Below are 15,867 nucleotides of genomic sequence, written 5' to 3' on the forward strand. Positions count from 1 at the left end.
CAATATCTTATAAACTTGTAATTTTCTCTTAAATTTTTTTGTGTGTGACGAATATCTCTCAACAGAGCCCGAAACCCTTAATTAAAAGAAAAAATATGGAATCGCTTAAATCAATTCATAATTTTTTTTTTGTAGTTAACATTTTCAAAGAACTGTCAATCTACTGGAATCTTTTTTTATTTGCTCCCGCGGACTTCTTCTTGGCAATTCTAGCCTAGTAGGTGTTTGACATGTACTTTTTTTAAAAGAATATTGCAATAATTTTTCCACTCCCTAACATGATTATAGCTGATATTGCACCGCTAGTTCTATGCAAGTATTCGAAATTGGAGGGCCTATTCTATTAACAGATATGATTTAAGGTTTTATATTCCTAATAATTTTTAATAAAAATAAAGTGCACTTGTTAGAGCATTTCATATCATTTATTAGCCAAATCGTATGTGAATATGTGAATTTTCACTTCAAGTATGACCCTTCTTTTTGGATAGCTAACGGTCGATTACTTGCAAATAGACATAGTAGTAAGAAAGGTCTAACATTGCCTAAGCTAAATCGCATGTTTATCTGTGAATTTTCATTTTAAATGAGAAATAAATATTTAATTTATATCAACATTAAAAAAGTTAAGAAAATTCCAACCTTTCAGGGTACTAATCATGTACTTGCAAACACAAGTGCTTAAATATAATTTACATATTGTATCATCACTTGGATTCGGTCAGCTCCTATATAAGCGTGGGGCCCGTTTATTTTAAGATTAATCTGGCATTTTATCTGTCGTTCCCCTCGTCTAATTTAAATTAATTAATAGGCAGGGGCCGGCCTTTATGTTATTCATATAATGCTTCATTTTAATTCCGTTTGCGATTTTTTCAAGAGGGTCCAGACAATTCTGAGGTATGAAAGGCAGGGCCTACAGTGATGTAATTAGTCTACCAGATGTATTATAATTAGCCGCCTTTTACATATATAAATATGTATAATGTATATGTTGTGCTAATTAATCTTCCATAATTATTAATAATCATATTTTGCAGGCACACGAAGGCTTTAAAGTTACAACTCAGGCTATGCTATTCAGCAAAACAATAAAACTCGGGCCATATGGGATGTCTTAGTTTTATTTTCTGGACCATCATCAAATTTCGCATAAAATGGATGTATCGGTGGACGCGTCTGGCGAAGCATGATGCTTGCATAAAGGATCGTTCGGACAACTTTAAGGGAGATTAATTACTCTAATTCTTGTGTAAAATACTTCGGAGCTAATGCTGCGTTTAAGGAAGTCTTAAGGGCGATATTGGAATGAAAACATAAAAGGAAATGATGGCTACATTAATGAGAAATTGAATTTAGAATCTTTTAATTCCGAAATTGAGGAAAAAAATTCACGGTTAAACTCCCTTCTTATCTTCCGGAGAAACAAAAAATCTAAAGTTCCATCATATTAATCTCCCTTCCTATTTGAGATCTTGATGTTTATTCTCCTTATTATAGAATAAGCAATTAACTAATACTATCAGAAAAAAGGGATGCACAGGCACACGTCACCTATAAATAATCAAGAAGTTTAAGATTTGATTTTCTCGATATCTTTTCATTTAGATTTACTATTTTCATACTAGATTCACCTGTTTTGTAATCTAAAAGTAGAATAATAATAAGGGAAAAGTATGATTTTGATACTTTAGATTTAATTACTTTTTCAATTTTCATCATTTTTGTATTTTTTTTTTCTATTTTTGTCCTTTTCCTTAAACGCTTTTCTATTTAATCCTTCCATTTTAACACCGTCAAATAATGTTGAGTTGGCATCACATTAACTGCCATATATGATACCATTGCATATCAATATTAGGAAAGGAGAGTTGACAGAGGGGAAAAAAAAAAGAGGCTCCTCCTCTACCGCCTTATGTGGCTTTTCAAGCATTGGAGCCCGAAACAACATTATGCAGAGTTTTTTGCTTCTTCATTCTTTTTTGTGGGCTTCAACATGGTCGAAAATTTGAATTCCCTTTGATGAGATGATTTTCTAACCAAAGATAAAGCTCAAAACCCATGTTGCTGTACTTACCCAAAGAAAAAAAAATTCATGTTGCTGCCATCTTCTTTCTCATGCGTGCCATCCTTCATATAGCCTCCCCGAAGGATTTGATCACTCAATCCTCCTCAGAAAGATCGAGACATAGACCCATGGAAAGAGAGATGAAAGCTGCGGCAAATCCCGTTTTGATTCAATCACATTTAAGGATGTAGAATTTGCACTCGGTAATCGCTACCGAACCAAGAGCTGAGAATGCAATTGTTAGAAATTGATAAGGAATACAAAGACATAAGAAGGGCCACCAAATCAATGAAGCTCACTCATTAAATCCAAATCGCAGAAGAGGCAATCCTCTTTCTCCTTTCTTAGATGCCACCAAAATGCACTTGCTCCATCATATCAGGGCTTCCACTAAATTAACACTCGAGGAGAATAAAGAATTCTCGGACTCTGACACGTTAGAGCCGAAGAATAAAACAAGAAGATGACTTTGTTATTAGTGCTTGGGCTTTAGTGGACTTGCAAAGCTCAAGAACTCCTTTTCCTTTCTGTAGAAGGGTAATCAAATTGACATTATTTTTTCAGAAATTTTATTAATGTAGCATGGAATCAGATGTGGCAGCTAATGCAGCTCCGACTCAGCGTTATTTGACGGTGTTATAATGGAAGGACAAAAATAGAAAAGCATGTAAAGGTAAAGGATGAATACATAAAAGAAAATAAAAAATGATGAAAATAGAAAAGTTGCCAATTCTAGAGGACCAAAACCATACTTTTTCCTAATAATAATGCTGCCGAATAAAGAATATGCATTAAAGAAGCATGGCTTCTCTTATATATATATATATGCAGTAATTATAACCAGAACTTGCTAATTCCATCTCCATTAATAAACAAGACAAGCCCCTTCACATTCCATTCTCTCTCTTTCCGTGTGTGCCATGGCAAAGCGTTTCAAGGAGAAGCTATCTAGAGTGGTTCCTTCTCTCCAGCTCTGCCGTCCAAACAAATCGAAGGCCTCATCTCTGTTCCCTGGAAATACAATTCCAGCCATCTACCGGCTGTCTCCGATCAATCCGAAGTCCTTCGACATCAGCTTCCCTTCCTTCAGTGCCCCTGCCCCACCTTCAACCCCAGACCGCTCCTTCACCAGGTCGCACCATGTGCGACGACGGTCGAAGCTCTCAAATCAGGAGTCATCTTCGGAGTACACGCGGAAGAAAGACGGAAGGTGATCGTGAGTCTTTCAGATATCGAGAGTTCAATGAGCTTAATTATTTTTCTGTTTGTATTATATGCATGCTTCTTATTCGTTGGTTTATGGCAATATCCGGGGCGATTACGTACCGTGCATATCATGACAGTGCATCTGGGGCATGATTAGAAGCCCCAGTCACACAATTACGGCATCTTAAGTTTCGATATACCTAAGGGTATGGCCACTTTTTAAAGTGGAAGAACAAGACTGCTCGAGATGAAAGGTGCATCACATAGAATGAGACAACGTCGTGCATGTTACGATGTTCTCATACGAAGGAATGAAAAGAGAACGAGTTCAGAATATATTTATTGTGGTCGAATTATCGATGTTTGATTCTGTTACGTTCCTTAACTCCCTTTCAGTGTAACATATACGTTCTCGTTTTTCATATGATCAGTATTTCTCTATGTTTTGAGATGCCCAATGCATGCGATGTTAACGTTGTTCAGGCAATCAGGTGGCATGCGGTCTCTAAATCGCAGCAACGGCCTGCCACCAAGCCTCGGGAGAAGGCGTGCGAGGAGAACGAGGCCCCCCTTCTCTCCAGAACTTCTATAAGCTTCCATGACGACGACTCCTCCACCGAGTTCTTCAGCGAGAGATCCTCCTCGGTCGAGACTGTGGAAACAACTCCAGCTTCTACATCGTTGGTGCCACAAAAGCTGCTGCCACGGGAGGTGGAGGGGAAGGTGAGGGAGAGTGTGGCAGTGGTGAAGAGGTCGGAGGATCCGCTGGAGGACTTCAGGCGGTCGATGTGGGAGATGGTGGTACAGAAGGAGATGTTCACGGCGGAGGACCTTGAGCAGCTCCTCCTCTGCTTCCTCAGCCTCAACTCCCGGCAGTACCATCCCGTCATCGTAGAGGCTTTCTCCGAGATCTGGCAGCTCTTGTTCTCCAACCGCAAGTGTTCCCCACCAAGCCGCCGACGAGTTTCCAAGTCCTCCAGGGAGCACTGAAAGATGGAACTGATTATCTCTCTCTTCCTGTAATTTTTTTTTTTTTTTGATGAATAATAAGAATTCATTTATGAGTGAGGAACAAAGTACACGGGTGGTATACAAAGCGCCTAATCATAAGTGAGTTGAAAGAAAGAAGAGAAAAAAGAAAAAGAAGAAAACAAGGGACCTAATGAAGCACACAAATCAGATAATGAAGGGAAGATGAAGACTCCCTAAATAGCAAAAGCCCATGAGACCAAGCTGAAGTGAAGGCTTGAAGCAGAGTGGAGACCGAATTCTCAAGGTCCTCAAAAGTCCTTTGGTTCCTCTCCGACCAAATTGTCCAAATGATGAAGAAAGGGCTGGTACTCCACAGCTTCTTGTGAATACGCACCTTGGACAAATGAAATTCCAACTTTTAAGTATGTCTTGGGAAGAATTCGGGAAGCAAGCATTTTACATCAGTGGCCTTCAAAACATTACTCCAAAGGATAAAGGCAAAGTTGCAATGAAATAAGAGATGATCAACAGATTCTCGATCAAGTTTACACATGCAATACCAATTAACGATGTGGAAACCTCTTTTCCTCAGGTTATCTAAAGTTAGAATCCTTCCATGGCATGCTAACCAGCCAAAAAAAAGCAATTCTCGGAGGTACTTTACTCCTCCAAATAATTCTCCACGGGAAAAAAGAGGTACCTGAATCAACCGGCTTGTCATAAAATGATTTAACAGAAAATTCGCCGCTTTTCGTCGACTTTCACTGCATGTTATCTGGTCCCTCGCTCCTCTTAAAATCTGAATAAATCTTGGAGAAGGAAGAAACTGATTGAAACTCGAAGCCATAGAAGTTCCTGCTAAAAGATAGATTCCAAACACCATTGGAGATACAGAAAAATATCGCCGACTTTGGTCTACTTATTCATAGAAATTTAAGGAAATTGGATCCGCAGAGATCACCACACCAACAATCATTCCAGAAGTTAATCCTGCTGCCATCGGTCTCACCAACATTGAACTTTACTTGCATCTCATATGTAGGAAAAAAAATTTAGCATTGGCTTCCACAAGCTGGCCCCACATGAAAAGGATGGCAACTTAGTGTGCCAGTCGCCTTCAGAGATCCCGAATTTAGAGGAAATAACCCGCCTCCAAAGGGCAGATCTTTCATTTGCAAACCTCCAAAACCACTTCCCTGGCAATGCGATGTCGAAGTTCACCAAGCTCCTAATCCCGGGACCTCCTGAAGAGAATGGTTGGCAAATATCTGACCAGCTGACAAGATGAAAGCTGCTCCTATTCTCGCCCGAATCCCAAAGAAAATCTCTCTGAATTTTTTCAATGCTATCAACAACTGATTTCGGGATGACAAAGATGGACATGAAATATGTGGGAAGACAAGATAAAGAAGCTTTTATAAGAGTCGGCCGAGCACCTTTCGATAAGTACATCTTCTTCCGACCTGCAAGTTTTATCTCCATAGGATCAATAATAAGATTCCAAACATCTTTTTTTCTCGCTCCTACTCCGAGAGGCAGGCCCAGATAAGTCAAAGGAAAAGAACCAATCTTGCAGCTCAAGATATCGGCAAGAGCATTGGCATTATCATATCTGACAGGAACAATTTAGCTCTTCTCTAGATTAATTTTCAGACCGGATACCGCTTCGAAACAAAGAAGAATGCACCTCAAATTACGAATCTCCTCTTCATTGTCTCCACAAAACAGAAATGCATCATCTGCATAAAGCAAATGAGAAATTCGAAACTCTGGTTTGATGGAAGGGGAAGCTTCGAAACCTGTAATCATTCCGTTCTCACATGCTTTATAGAGGAGCTTGCTGAAGGCCTCCATCATTAAAATGAAGAGATACGGGGAGAAAGGATCTCCCCGTCGAATACCTCTAGAGCTGCCAAAGAAATCAAAAGGCTCACCATTGACAAGAACCTACAGTCTTACAGTTGAGATACACCAATGAATCCATTTCAACCATCTTTCGCCAAAACCCATCCTCCTCATCAAATACAATATAAAATTCCAAATCACGGGATCGAAAGCCTTCCCAATATCCAATTTACAGACAATGCCTGGCCTCTTAATCTTCAAACGATTGTCTAAGCATTCATTTGCGATAAGAACAGCACCAAGGATTTTGTCTTTCAGATAGAAAAGCATCTCTCTCTTTCTGTATTAGGTTTAGAGCATCTTTAATTTGTCTTTATGGCAAGCAATAATTAACTTTTAGTGTGCTATTCTGAGTTCTTTTATTCATTTATGTTCATTCATCTTTTTGTGATGTCTGATTTATGGAGCTTGCTTGGTACTTGACAGTAAAAAGCGCGACATGTCAATTGTCATGTTTATGTGCGTTTTCGGTTCATATTATCCGGTCGTCTGTTTGACGATTGATGTTGAATCGGAGTAATATATTGATGAATCTCGGGAAAAACTCTCAACCCAATTTAATTTACTTCAACTTTCCTACTAGATTAGGCTGACTCTCACCCACTTGAACCATTCTATGAGGGAGTTTCTGTGGTCAGATCAAACGGGGAAAAAGAGAAGAAACACGCATAACGGTTCCTATGATAGCTTTCTTGGGTGAAAAGCTTCTATATTGATTCTTTTTTCGGTGCATAGAACGGGGCCTAAGTCTGCACAACAAAAGAAATTACGTTAAGACAAAAATGGGGAGCGAAAGCCCGAATAATATCGCTAGAAAGTAGTACTCCTAAGTTAACCGGCGGATGCCGATTGAATCAGCATTGATTCCTTTCTTTAATCTTATAGGTAATAATACCTATCGATTCGTATGCATTAGCATACATGTTTTTTTGCGAGACCACGTGTCCTCAGACTACTGGTTGAGACTTAATTCTCGTTTGAAAACATCAGCTTGATCTTGACGCATTCGATGGATTTTAAACTTCTGCAGGTAGTGTGTAAACATACTTTCTTTGCATTGATAACGGGTGTGCAATGCAATTTAAGTGGGCATGATAATGGAATTGAATTTGCTGGAATCACGTAGAGAATGAGAGAAGAGGTAACAAGTACAAATTATGAATTACAACACGACAGACAATGAATGAATATCAAATGCGAAACTACTCAGGTTCTCATGCTTTCGCACTTGGAGCTGCCTGGTTTCTCGTTCAAATCAATCAAGCGACCAGGCATTGCATTCATATCTAACGGGCAGAATGTACAGTAACATACACATAGCAATGATAGTCGAGCCGGTGCCGCCTGTTTCTTACAGTTTGATCCCAAATGGAGAAGACACATGTTACTAGATGTACTGGACATGGTGCAGCTTTCTTCCCGCTTCATCGGCAAAACGAACCTTCTTCCGCTCCTTCTGGGCCACAGTTCCAGGAGCGCATCGACCATTCTCAGTAAATTTCTGCAGTACGATGTAATATAGGTAAATAGGAAATGCCAGGATGTTTCCAAGAAAAGATCATGTAAAGGATCGGTACAAACCATGATTTTGCAAAAACGCTTGCAGTCACGTGCCATCATAGAAAGCCACCTCTTAGCAGTTTCTTCGACTCTTGTCGCATTCTCAATGCGTGCCCTTACCTGTCAAAACATGAGATGAAAGAAGGTTCAATACTTAAGCAGATACTCTTGCAACAAATACATGAGACTAGCGATTGTGGTGCATACTGCACTAATAATCTGCTCAAAGTGTACAAGCAACGTTACCTCATCAGCATCATATTTTGACGCTGTGACCACACCGGCTCCAGAAAGAGATGCTTCCTCAGCAATTTCCTTCACAGACTTCAGTTCAACCATAAGTTTGGTTGTCAAATTTTCAATGTCTTGCATCTGCCGTTGAGAGAATGCAATTGCATTCTCTGAAGGACTTCGCATGGAGTTGCACTCTGCATTCATCCGCGATGTAGCAAGACTAGATATTTGACGCACCTTTTGAATGCCTAGAGGAGATAAACCTATTCTATCAGGCTTTTGTTTCTTAAAATTTCCCGTTAGTTCACCTCTCTTAACATGTTCCATCGTTTCAACACTCCGAATCTTTTCGGCTCTCTGTGCCCTGAGGTACAACTTGCCCCTGCATTCTGAAATAGAAACTTATTAATAATGATATAGAGAGATGCTGAAACAACCATGAATCTCCAGGAAAAGTAGAAAAGTAACGTCCCAACAATCATCCGACAAGGAAATTTGAAAACTGGAACTGATATGTACATTAGAACTCTTTAATTGAACCTTATCTATGAACTATAAAATAAAATGTCAATAACCTCGGCGAATGACACGAAAAACAGTAACCTCTTTGTATCAGAAGTTACTGAGACTACATCGGCTTCGCAAGATGAACAAGGTGCCAATAGTGAAACCAACAGAAGAGAGATTCAAATAGATGTAGATGAACCTATGACTGGAAAGATGTGCAGAGGTTTAAGATATAGACGCTTACTGTAAACTTCATCATCGGACAGCTCATCGGACCTCATAGACTTACACAGCCGCTCCTGAGAAGTGGGCGATATGACCTGACAATTACAGAGATTATTTAGAAGAACAGCATTCCAGCAAGCCGAGTGACCATTGCACCAGAAAAATGTTACACACCTTTCTAGTAGAGAAAAGCCTTCGAAAAGTGTGCTGCAACTTAGGAAGTTCTTTATTCTCAGCCCTCTCTGATGTGATATGCTCCTCAACAGCAGCAGAGGGAGGGATATCCTCTAAGCAGATCTTTGCTACATCGACACAGGCCATCTGAGACAATTCATCCTCGCTCAGGGACAAACCATCTGCAGTAGAAACTGAACTGACAGTGATTCCTGGGGTAGGATTCACGTCACAATGTAAAGTGGTAGACTCATCGATAGAGCTAATTGTAGAACTTGTTTCAATATTGAAAGGCGATTTAGCATCAGCAAGTTCGATATGTGGGCTACTTTTAAGGATTGGAATACGCTCTTCATCTGATTGCAAGGACCCATCATCGGCATCTGAACCAAACCCACCATTAGGAATACATTCTTCTTCCTTTGGTTCTGATTGAAGGTCTTCAAGGCAGTTCCTTAATTCCAAAGTATTTGCTGTCAAAACTGCTTCCCTGGAAGTGGATTTGCACTCATCCTCCTCTGTGTCCTTAAATGGAGATTCAGGGGAAGACCCCTCAATATCTGAAATATATTCATCAGCCTGTTTGAGCTCTTCTCTTGCACATAAATAGTAAGCTTCTTGCTCATTATCAACAACAGAAGAATCTCCAAGTAGAAATGCCATCATTTCATGGCCTGCATGGTAGTCTTCAGGAACCTCAACTTTGATAGCAAGGGGCACAGGCAAATCCAAATCCCAATCAGGTTCTACGGAAGAATGTTCAGACCAGGTCTGCTCAGTTTTTACAACTACAATGGCATTCCCAGATGATGCAGTGACATCCTTCTTCTTGCTCTTCTTTTTGCCTCTTCTGATATTCTTTCTAAGTTTTGATTTCAACTTAATCAGGGGCTCCTCAAGCTCGTCGTCGTCTTCCCCAAGCTGAGTGTTTGAGCAACCTTTTTTATCATCAAAGCCAGCACCATTTTTTCCATTGTCAGCAGCAGAAGTGGACCGCTTTCGTTTCTTCATTTGGCTTCTCTCCTTAATCTGACTCAGCGTCATATTATCCAAAGTGAGATCATCCAAATCATCGTCTCCTTCATTAACATCACCAAAGAGATCGAAGTCAGAAGGTCCATTGTCAGTTCTATTGAGACGGTCCGGGACTTCAACTTTGACCTTCTTGGGATCAAACTGTGAGGCATGGAGCTTTTTTCTAGAGCAAGTTCTTGAAGTTGAGACGGTTCTTTTGGTAACTGGAAACCCATATATCTCATCAAGTGTCTTGAACATAAGTGTCAGTCTTCCACGTGACACATTGACAACTTTTTTAACCTCGCCATCCCTAATTGCCTGAATGAAATGCAACTGATCACAACTTCTTAATTGCATTTCCTCATTGCTCATGGAACTTGTCATCTTGTTACTACTGCTCCAACAGCTACGACTTACAACAGCTTCCCAAAACCTTGCACCTGCATAATAAGTTAATAACTAAATTTTACTCAAACAAGCTGTACAGAAAGGTACTAAGCGAATGTAAACAATGCATGACCAAGCATTGAAAGAAAATTGAACTTAAAAGGCTCAAACCATGTGAAGATTTTCTTATGTGAAGGAATTGGTTAAACTGCAACTCCAAAATTAAATTTGGGAAATTGAGCAATAAAAGAAAAAGGAAAAAAAACCTCTGAGCGATCGAATCTGGTCCAACTAATCCAGAAACAAGCATTGAACCAGATGTCCGGCGACATATTGCAATTTCAGCAAAATGCAACCAAGACCCACCAACTGTATTTTCTCCATTTTCCAAACTTTGGACGAAAGAGAGAGAGAGAGAGAGAGTAAATCCCATGGAGGATTGCTTTGTCAGTAAACCAATACCCCAAAATTGTTCAGATCCTATCTTGAATGTTCCCCACCAGATTCACGCAAGAGAAATAAGCAAGATCAACTGCTTAAGAGTGCCTTCCTAATCGACCAAATGGGTCGAACCTAACTCTGTCGTTAGATTGAAGAAGCAAGCAATCCCCACTAATTACAACACCAACGAATCCATCATCAGCTCCAACAAACACGGATTGCTGTGCCGCTTAAATTCCGTCACCAATTTCAGTCGAAAACCCTTCAATATGACAAGATACCAATCTGCCGCCGCGCGAGCACGTATTAGATCTGATCGACAGCATGATGTTCGAATCTTCGACAAGCGAAACTAGAGAAGTAGATTAGCTCGGAAATCTGATGTTACTCACCTGAAAATGCAGATTGTGCACCGCAAAGCTGCCCCGCCGAGTTGACTGAGAGAGATACAGAGAGAGAAAGAGAGAGTGAGAAGCTCTGAGAGAAGCGGGGGAGAGAGAGAGAGAGAGAGAGAGAGAGAGAGAGACTTTTTATAAGAATGGATTTGGCGCCACTTTGGTTTTGGCGGGTGGCTGATTTTGCAGCAACTTTTTATATATGGTATGTGTGTTTTTATTGCGGGAGAGTGAGGGAAGGATACGTGAAGTCCGTGTCCTCACCGTTCGATCTCATCCCGCGTTACCGTTCAATCGTTATTTACTAGTCGTTGACTCGTGCTATGTATGGGTTCGTTAATTATATAACGAACCTTTAGCCTTTTTTGCCGATAAAGGATGCGTGAACTTCACATATACGTCACTATTCGATCTTTCTCTGTCCTTGGCCGATAGGCGTGCGTTATTGTCTGATTTCTTCATCTATTGGGCGCCGACTCATTCAACATTAGGGTTCGTTAATTTGTATAATGAATCGCAACATGAACCAAAGTAAACGAGATAATTGTTTTTTACTTTCAAACAATTTCCTAATTGGTTTTTACTCGAGCGTTAATCTTTTGTTCTAATTGATTATTTTTAATCATATACATAAATGAAGCAATTAGAAGAGAGATACAATGCATTTTTCCACCATTTCGTATGGAGTAAAAATATTATGGATACAATTTATTATAAAATTGAAAATTTTGTTTTCATTACTTTCATTTTTTTTTAATATCCCTATACTAGATGTATGCGGCTCTCTTCTAACCAAAAAAAAAGAGAGAACAATACAACGAGTACTATGTAAATCTATAAATTCCCTTGCTTGTATAATAGACCTATAAAACGAAAATGAATACATATTATGCATATGGATGGAAGTGTGAGACATGAATTTTTTTATTCTTATTTATTTATTTATTTTACTTATATTAAAAAATAAGAAGATGATGAAAGAATTGTGCTCATAATAAGATTAAATTTTAGAAAATCGATGCGTGGTTATTATCATCATCATCATTATTAGGTATAAGATAATATAAGAAGATATAACATGAAATTGATGTGTTTTGCTAGTTGATACTTTATAAGTCAATTGCAAATACGTATACTAGTGTATATCTATAATGCTTATATTGGAGAACTCCTCAGTAGTATAACTCTCAACTTTAAAAAATACCCTTAGCAAAATATTTAAAATTTAAAGCAATAATTAGATTAGGGATATGATGATAATTTTACAAAAAAATTTGATCTTATTTTCTCTTCACCACTCCCACTCCCTCCACTATATATTTAATTGACTTCATAACAAATTAATAGAATCGAAAATATATCGAGTGTGACGTATTAAACCTTATCTAGAAGTTTCTTTTTCGATATATATCGTTATTGTGTAAATCTTCCGTGTGTACCATGGGTTCGCTCTGATATGTGTATTGGAGAAGTTCTTAAGTGATTCTACATTGTCACGTGAGGTGAGAAAGTACCAATTAAATTGTATAAAACGGAATAATTGCTACTAATTACTTGAATAATTATTATAATTATTGTCCATTAAAAAATTCTTATTGATTCTTTATTGTCACGTCTCTGTGATGTATGATCATTTAAGATTTCTAAAACTATTGAGATATTTTTATAATTGATTGTTAAGAGTAAAATTATTTCCATGTATAAGTTCTAAATGAATGATGTACCATTATCTTCACGAAGAGGGAACATAAAATGCGAGAGAGAACTTGATTTTACGACCAAGGTCAAAGCACAATGCTTTTTCAGTGTAAATTTCAGTATCCGAAAACTCAATTGGGCTCTGACTACTTTAGTTAAACTCAGTAGGCCTACTAAGAGGTAAAACTATCATGGTGTAGATTTTTAATTACTTGAATTTTTATAAGACAACCTTATTTCTAGCAGGTTTCATATTATAGTTTGTATATGCTTGAACTCATAACAACTCGTTTATAATAACTTTTAACTCCTCAATCATGTCAGTAATAGTAAAATTCTACAATTATTGCATCGTTTACTTTACATACTTTGGAATTTTCTCTTGCGATAACAGGATATTTTTTAATTTTTTGGCTTTACTTTTTCGGTACTGTTTTATTAGCTTTATTTTATCTTTGAACTATTTATCTATTTTTTTCCCTCTAAAAACTCAGACAGCTTCAAATTTTAAACAAAACCCAAGACAGAACAAAAATTCCGGCGGCGAACCGATCCGGTTCGCACTGTTCCGGTCTACGGCGAAACCGGACCAGCATATTGGTACGGCTATCAGCGTATACCTCGCAGTAGCAGTGCTGAGAGCTTCACCAATTCCTCTCTCCTTCCATTGTTTTCTCCGCCGATTCCTCAGCTCAGGCGGAAGAGAGAGAGAGAGAAGAATGAGGGCTTCTCTGAAAGGCACCGCAGGCACGGACAAGAACCGAGCCGGAGCAGCTTCCCTCGGCGTCCCCCTGGGCGAGCTCAAGCTCCGCGCCTCCATCACCGAGGCCACCGTCGTCAATGGCCCCAGCCTCAACGGCCTGCTTCTATCCGTCGAGAAGCCCGGCTCCTTCATCATCGACTACGATATCCCCAAGAAGGCAATTTCTGTTTCACAAAGCTGGCCATTTAATTTGCGACTTACGACGACTCCCCTTTGTTGATTTTAACTGTGTTTAGATGGTTGTGGAGGGTCAGGGAAGTGAAGTATTGGGATTGGCTTCTCAAAACCTTGCCTAGGTTGGTCTAGTGAAGCCGCTCTTAGGGATTCTGTTGAGCTTCTATGTTGTTCAGGAATCGTTTATTTGGGAGCAGTGGATCTCAAGACTCGTGTTTGGTGTCAAGTTCTGAGCTTTTTCCCCCTATTGATGTGTTTCAGGACTTGGTCTAATCAGTTTGTGTTCGGGTTATTGTGTTCTTGCCGCAAGTAGATTAATGTCAATCTCCAATTTTTAGTGCTGAAGCAATGATCTCTTAGTTCATTTGACATTTATTTTATTTGCCACTTCTTTCGGGATGAGGCATCGTCCTGTCGATGTGACTGTGAGGCTTCAGCTATGTTATAGTAACGAGTCAAAGTGGTAGCCCCTCACTTGTGAAGGATCCAGGAGAAATGCAGGACCTTCTCTTATCCTAAAAGTGGGTTTTTTGTTCAGATAAGCTAAATTCACAGTCTTTTCCAATTCGTCTCTGCGTAGATTTTGATGCTACCTCGCTTCATTACGAAATCTAGCAGCTTCTTTGCTTTCAAAGATTTCATTGTTTACCAGGAGTGGATGTTTGAACACTTCTATCCATATGAACTTTGGGGTCTTGGATTCGGGTGTGCAGGATTTCCGGTTCCAGTTCATGAACAAAGTCAAAATCATGGAGAAACCCTTGAGTCTTACCTACATCCATGGCAAAGGTGACAATCGAACTCTATTGGAGGGAACCCTCGCTTTCGACCCGTGCAACAAGTTGTCGGCCAATTACATGGTGGGTCCTGGGAACTGCAAGCTGAAGTACAGTTATGTCCATGGAGGACTGACCACATTTGAGCCTTCCTATGACCTGTCAAAGAACTCGTGGGACCTCGCGGTATCTCGTAAGGTTTATGGAGATGATGTACTTAAGGCTACATATCAGACATCGAGCAGGATTTTGGGGCTTGAGTGGTCGTTGAATTCGTTGTTGAGTAGTCGTGCCAAGGTGACATTTCATAATTATCTTCGGTTCTCTCTTTTTTGATAGATGTGTTTGGACGCGAATGTTTAAGATCCTCTGGATCTTTAGTGGAAAATCCACATCCATGATGATGCCTCAATGGTCTAATTAACCTGACAATATCAAGAGCTTTTCGACTGACAAAATTTGGAAATGAAATCTTGGTGAAATATTCCTCTTCTTGTGCTATCAATATCCTATGTGAATCACAGTTGAGCTTTCTAGATTGTGATAGTCACCATAATTCTCATATTTGTGAATTTGGTCGATTGTTCATGAAGACGTATCAGCACAACAACATTGTTTGCAGTTTTTGAAATGTCTTGATGTTTTCAGCAAGAAAGAGTTGATGTGCTTTGGATGTGATAGAATATTCTATCTACTTACTAACCCATCATGTCGTATCAATATAGAAGATATGTGTTCTCTCAGGCTCGGACTGCGATGCTCTTAATTTAGTTTTATGCAGCACCGCAGGCTGCATTACTTATCTCGTAGACTATGGAATGAATCTATTAAAGCTTTTGTCTAACTTTATGTTCTTTAGCTAAAAAGCCAGGGAGGGTTTCTTTGAGGCAAAGCTCAGGCCACGGATAGCTCATACTCATTTCCTTTTCTGTGTTTCTTCCAATCAGGTCTCAGCTTCTGTGAATTTGAACGAGGAGTCGAAGATCCCGAAGGTCAGTGCCGAGACAACATGGAACTTCGACATGTGATTTTCGTGATGCTGCAAGCTCTTGAAATTATGGTGACAAGTCTTTATGCTCTGTTTCTTCATTGGAGAGCTGGGTGACCTGACTGAAACTGATTTCGGGTATATACCCTCATTTGTTTCTCCCTTTGCATTGTGCTCTTAGAATATTCCCTCCATTCTCCTCCCTTTGATGAGTTATAAATTTATTTCCTCCATTCTTGTTGAGATTGAGATTGTATATTCTTGTACCATGTTCGGTATGGAGGAATTGAGGCCAATTGCCGCAATAAAATGATCAAACACGATTATTTCTCCAGAAGAAATGATATCATGTAGAGGCTAGTTGGGGCATAAAGCTG

General features: G+C 39.3%; 3 protein-coding genes across 3 annotated transcripts; 2 read left to right on the top strand and 1 right to left on the bottom strand.

Annotated features, from left to right (window-relative positions):
* Positions 1–2,940: 2,940 nt before the first annotated feature.
* On the top strand, positions 2,941–4,338 carry LOC116192470 (transcription repressor OFP8-like). Its single transcript, XM_031521023.1, has 2 exons — positions 2,941–3,278; positions 3,766–4,338. Exons 1-2 carry the CDS (start codon positions 2,989–2,991, stop codon positions 4,262–4,264), a joined length of 789 nt encoding a protein of 262 aa, XP_031376883.1. The 5' UTR covers positions 2,941–2,988; the 3' UTR covers positions 4,265–4,338.
* Positions 4,339–7,249: 2,911 nt separating this feature from the next.
* On the bottom strand, positions 7,250–11,258 carry LOC116192722. Its single transcript, XM_031521347.1, has 6 exons — positions 11,089–11,258; positions 8,852–10,308; positions 8,697–8,772; positions 7,958–8,334; positions 7,733–7,831; positions 7,250–7,652 (listed from the first exon to the last, which is right to left on the bottom strand). Exons 2-6 carry the CDS (start codon positions 10,250–10,252, stop codon positions 7,539–7,541), a joined length of 2,067 nt encoding a protein of 688 aa, XP_031377207.1. The 5' UTR covers positions 10,253–10,308; positions 11,089–11,258; the 3' UTR covers positions 7,250–7,538.
* Positions 11,259–13,407: 2,149 nt separating this feature from the next.
* On the top strand, positions 13,408–15,824 carry LOC116193223 (outer envelope pore protein 24, chloroplastic-like). Its single transcript, XM_031522030.1, has 3 exons — positions 13,408–13,709; positions 14,440–14,799; positions 15,450–15,824. Exons 1-3 carry the CDS (start codon positions 13,509–13,511, stop codon positions 15,528–15,530), a joined length of 642 nt encoding a protein of 213 aa, XP_031377890.1. The 5' UTR covers positions 13,408–13,508; the 3' UTR covers positions 15,531–15,824.
* Positions 15,825–15,867: the final 43 nt, after the last annotated feature.

This window comes from Punica granatum, chromosome 1 (genome assembly GCF_007655135.1).
Source record: "Punica granatum isolate Tunisia-2019 chromosome 1, ASM765513v2, whole genome shotgun sequence".
Lineage (NCBI taxonomy): Eukaryota > Viridiplantae > Streptophyta > Magnoliopsida > Myrtales > Lythraceae > Punica > Punica granatum.

What these genes read in the sequence shown, in the direction of transcription:
- LOC116192470 (XM_031521023.1), top strand. Translation starts at nt 2,989, where the DNA reads ATGGCAAAGCGTTTCAAGGAGAAGCTATCTAGAGTGGTTCCTTCTCTC. An exon ending in ACGCGGAAGAAAGACGGAAG is followed by an intron (nt 3,279 to 3,765) that starts GTGATCGTGAGT and finishes TCAGGCAATCAG; the next exon opens with GTGGCATGCGGTCTCTAAAT.
- LOC116192722 (XM_031521347.1), bottom strand. Translation starts at nt 10,252, where the DNA reads ATGACAAGTTCCATGAGCAATGAGGAAATGCAATTAAGAAGTTGTGAT. An exon ending in CAAAATATGATGCTGATGAG is followed by an intron (nt 7,832 to 7,957) that starts GTAACGTTGCTT and finishes ATGTTTTGACAG; the next exon opens with GTAAGGGCACGCATTGAGAA. An exon ending in AGCGTTTTTGCAAAATCATG is followed by an intron (nt 7,653 to 7,732) that starts GTTTGTACCGAT and finishes ATCGTACTGCAG; the next exon opens with AAATTTACTGAGAATGGTCG.
- LOC116193223 (XM_031522030.1), top strand. Translation starts at nt 13,509, where the DNA reads ATGAGGGCTTCTCTGAAAGGCACCGCAGGCACGGACAAGAACCGAGCC. An exon ending in ACTACGATATCCCCAAGAAG is followed by an intron (nt 13,710 to 14,439) that starts GCAATTTCTGTT and finishes TCGGGTGTGCAG; the next exon opens with GATTTCCGGTTCCAGTTCAT. An exon ending in TGTTGAGTAGTCGTGCCAAG is followed by an intron (nt 14,800 to 15,449) that starts GTGACATTTCAT and finishes TCTTCCAATCAG; the next exon opens with GTCTCAGCTTCTGTGAATTT.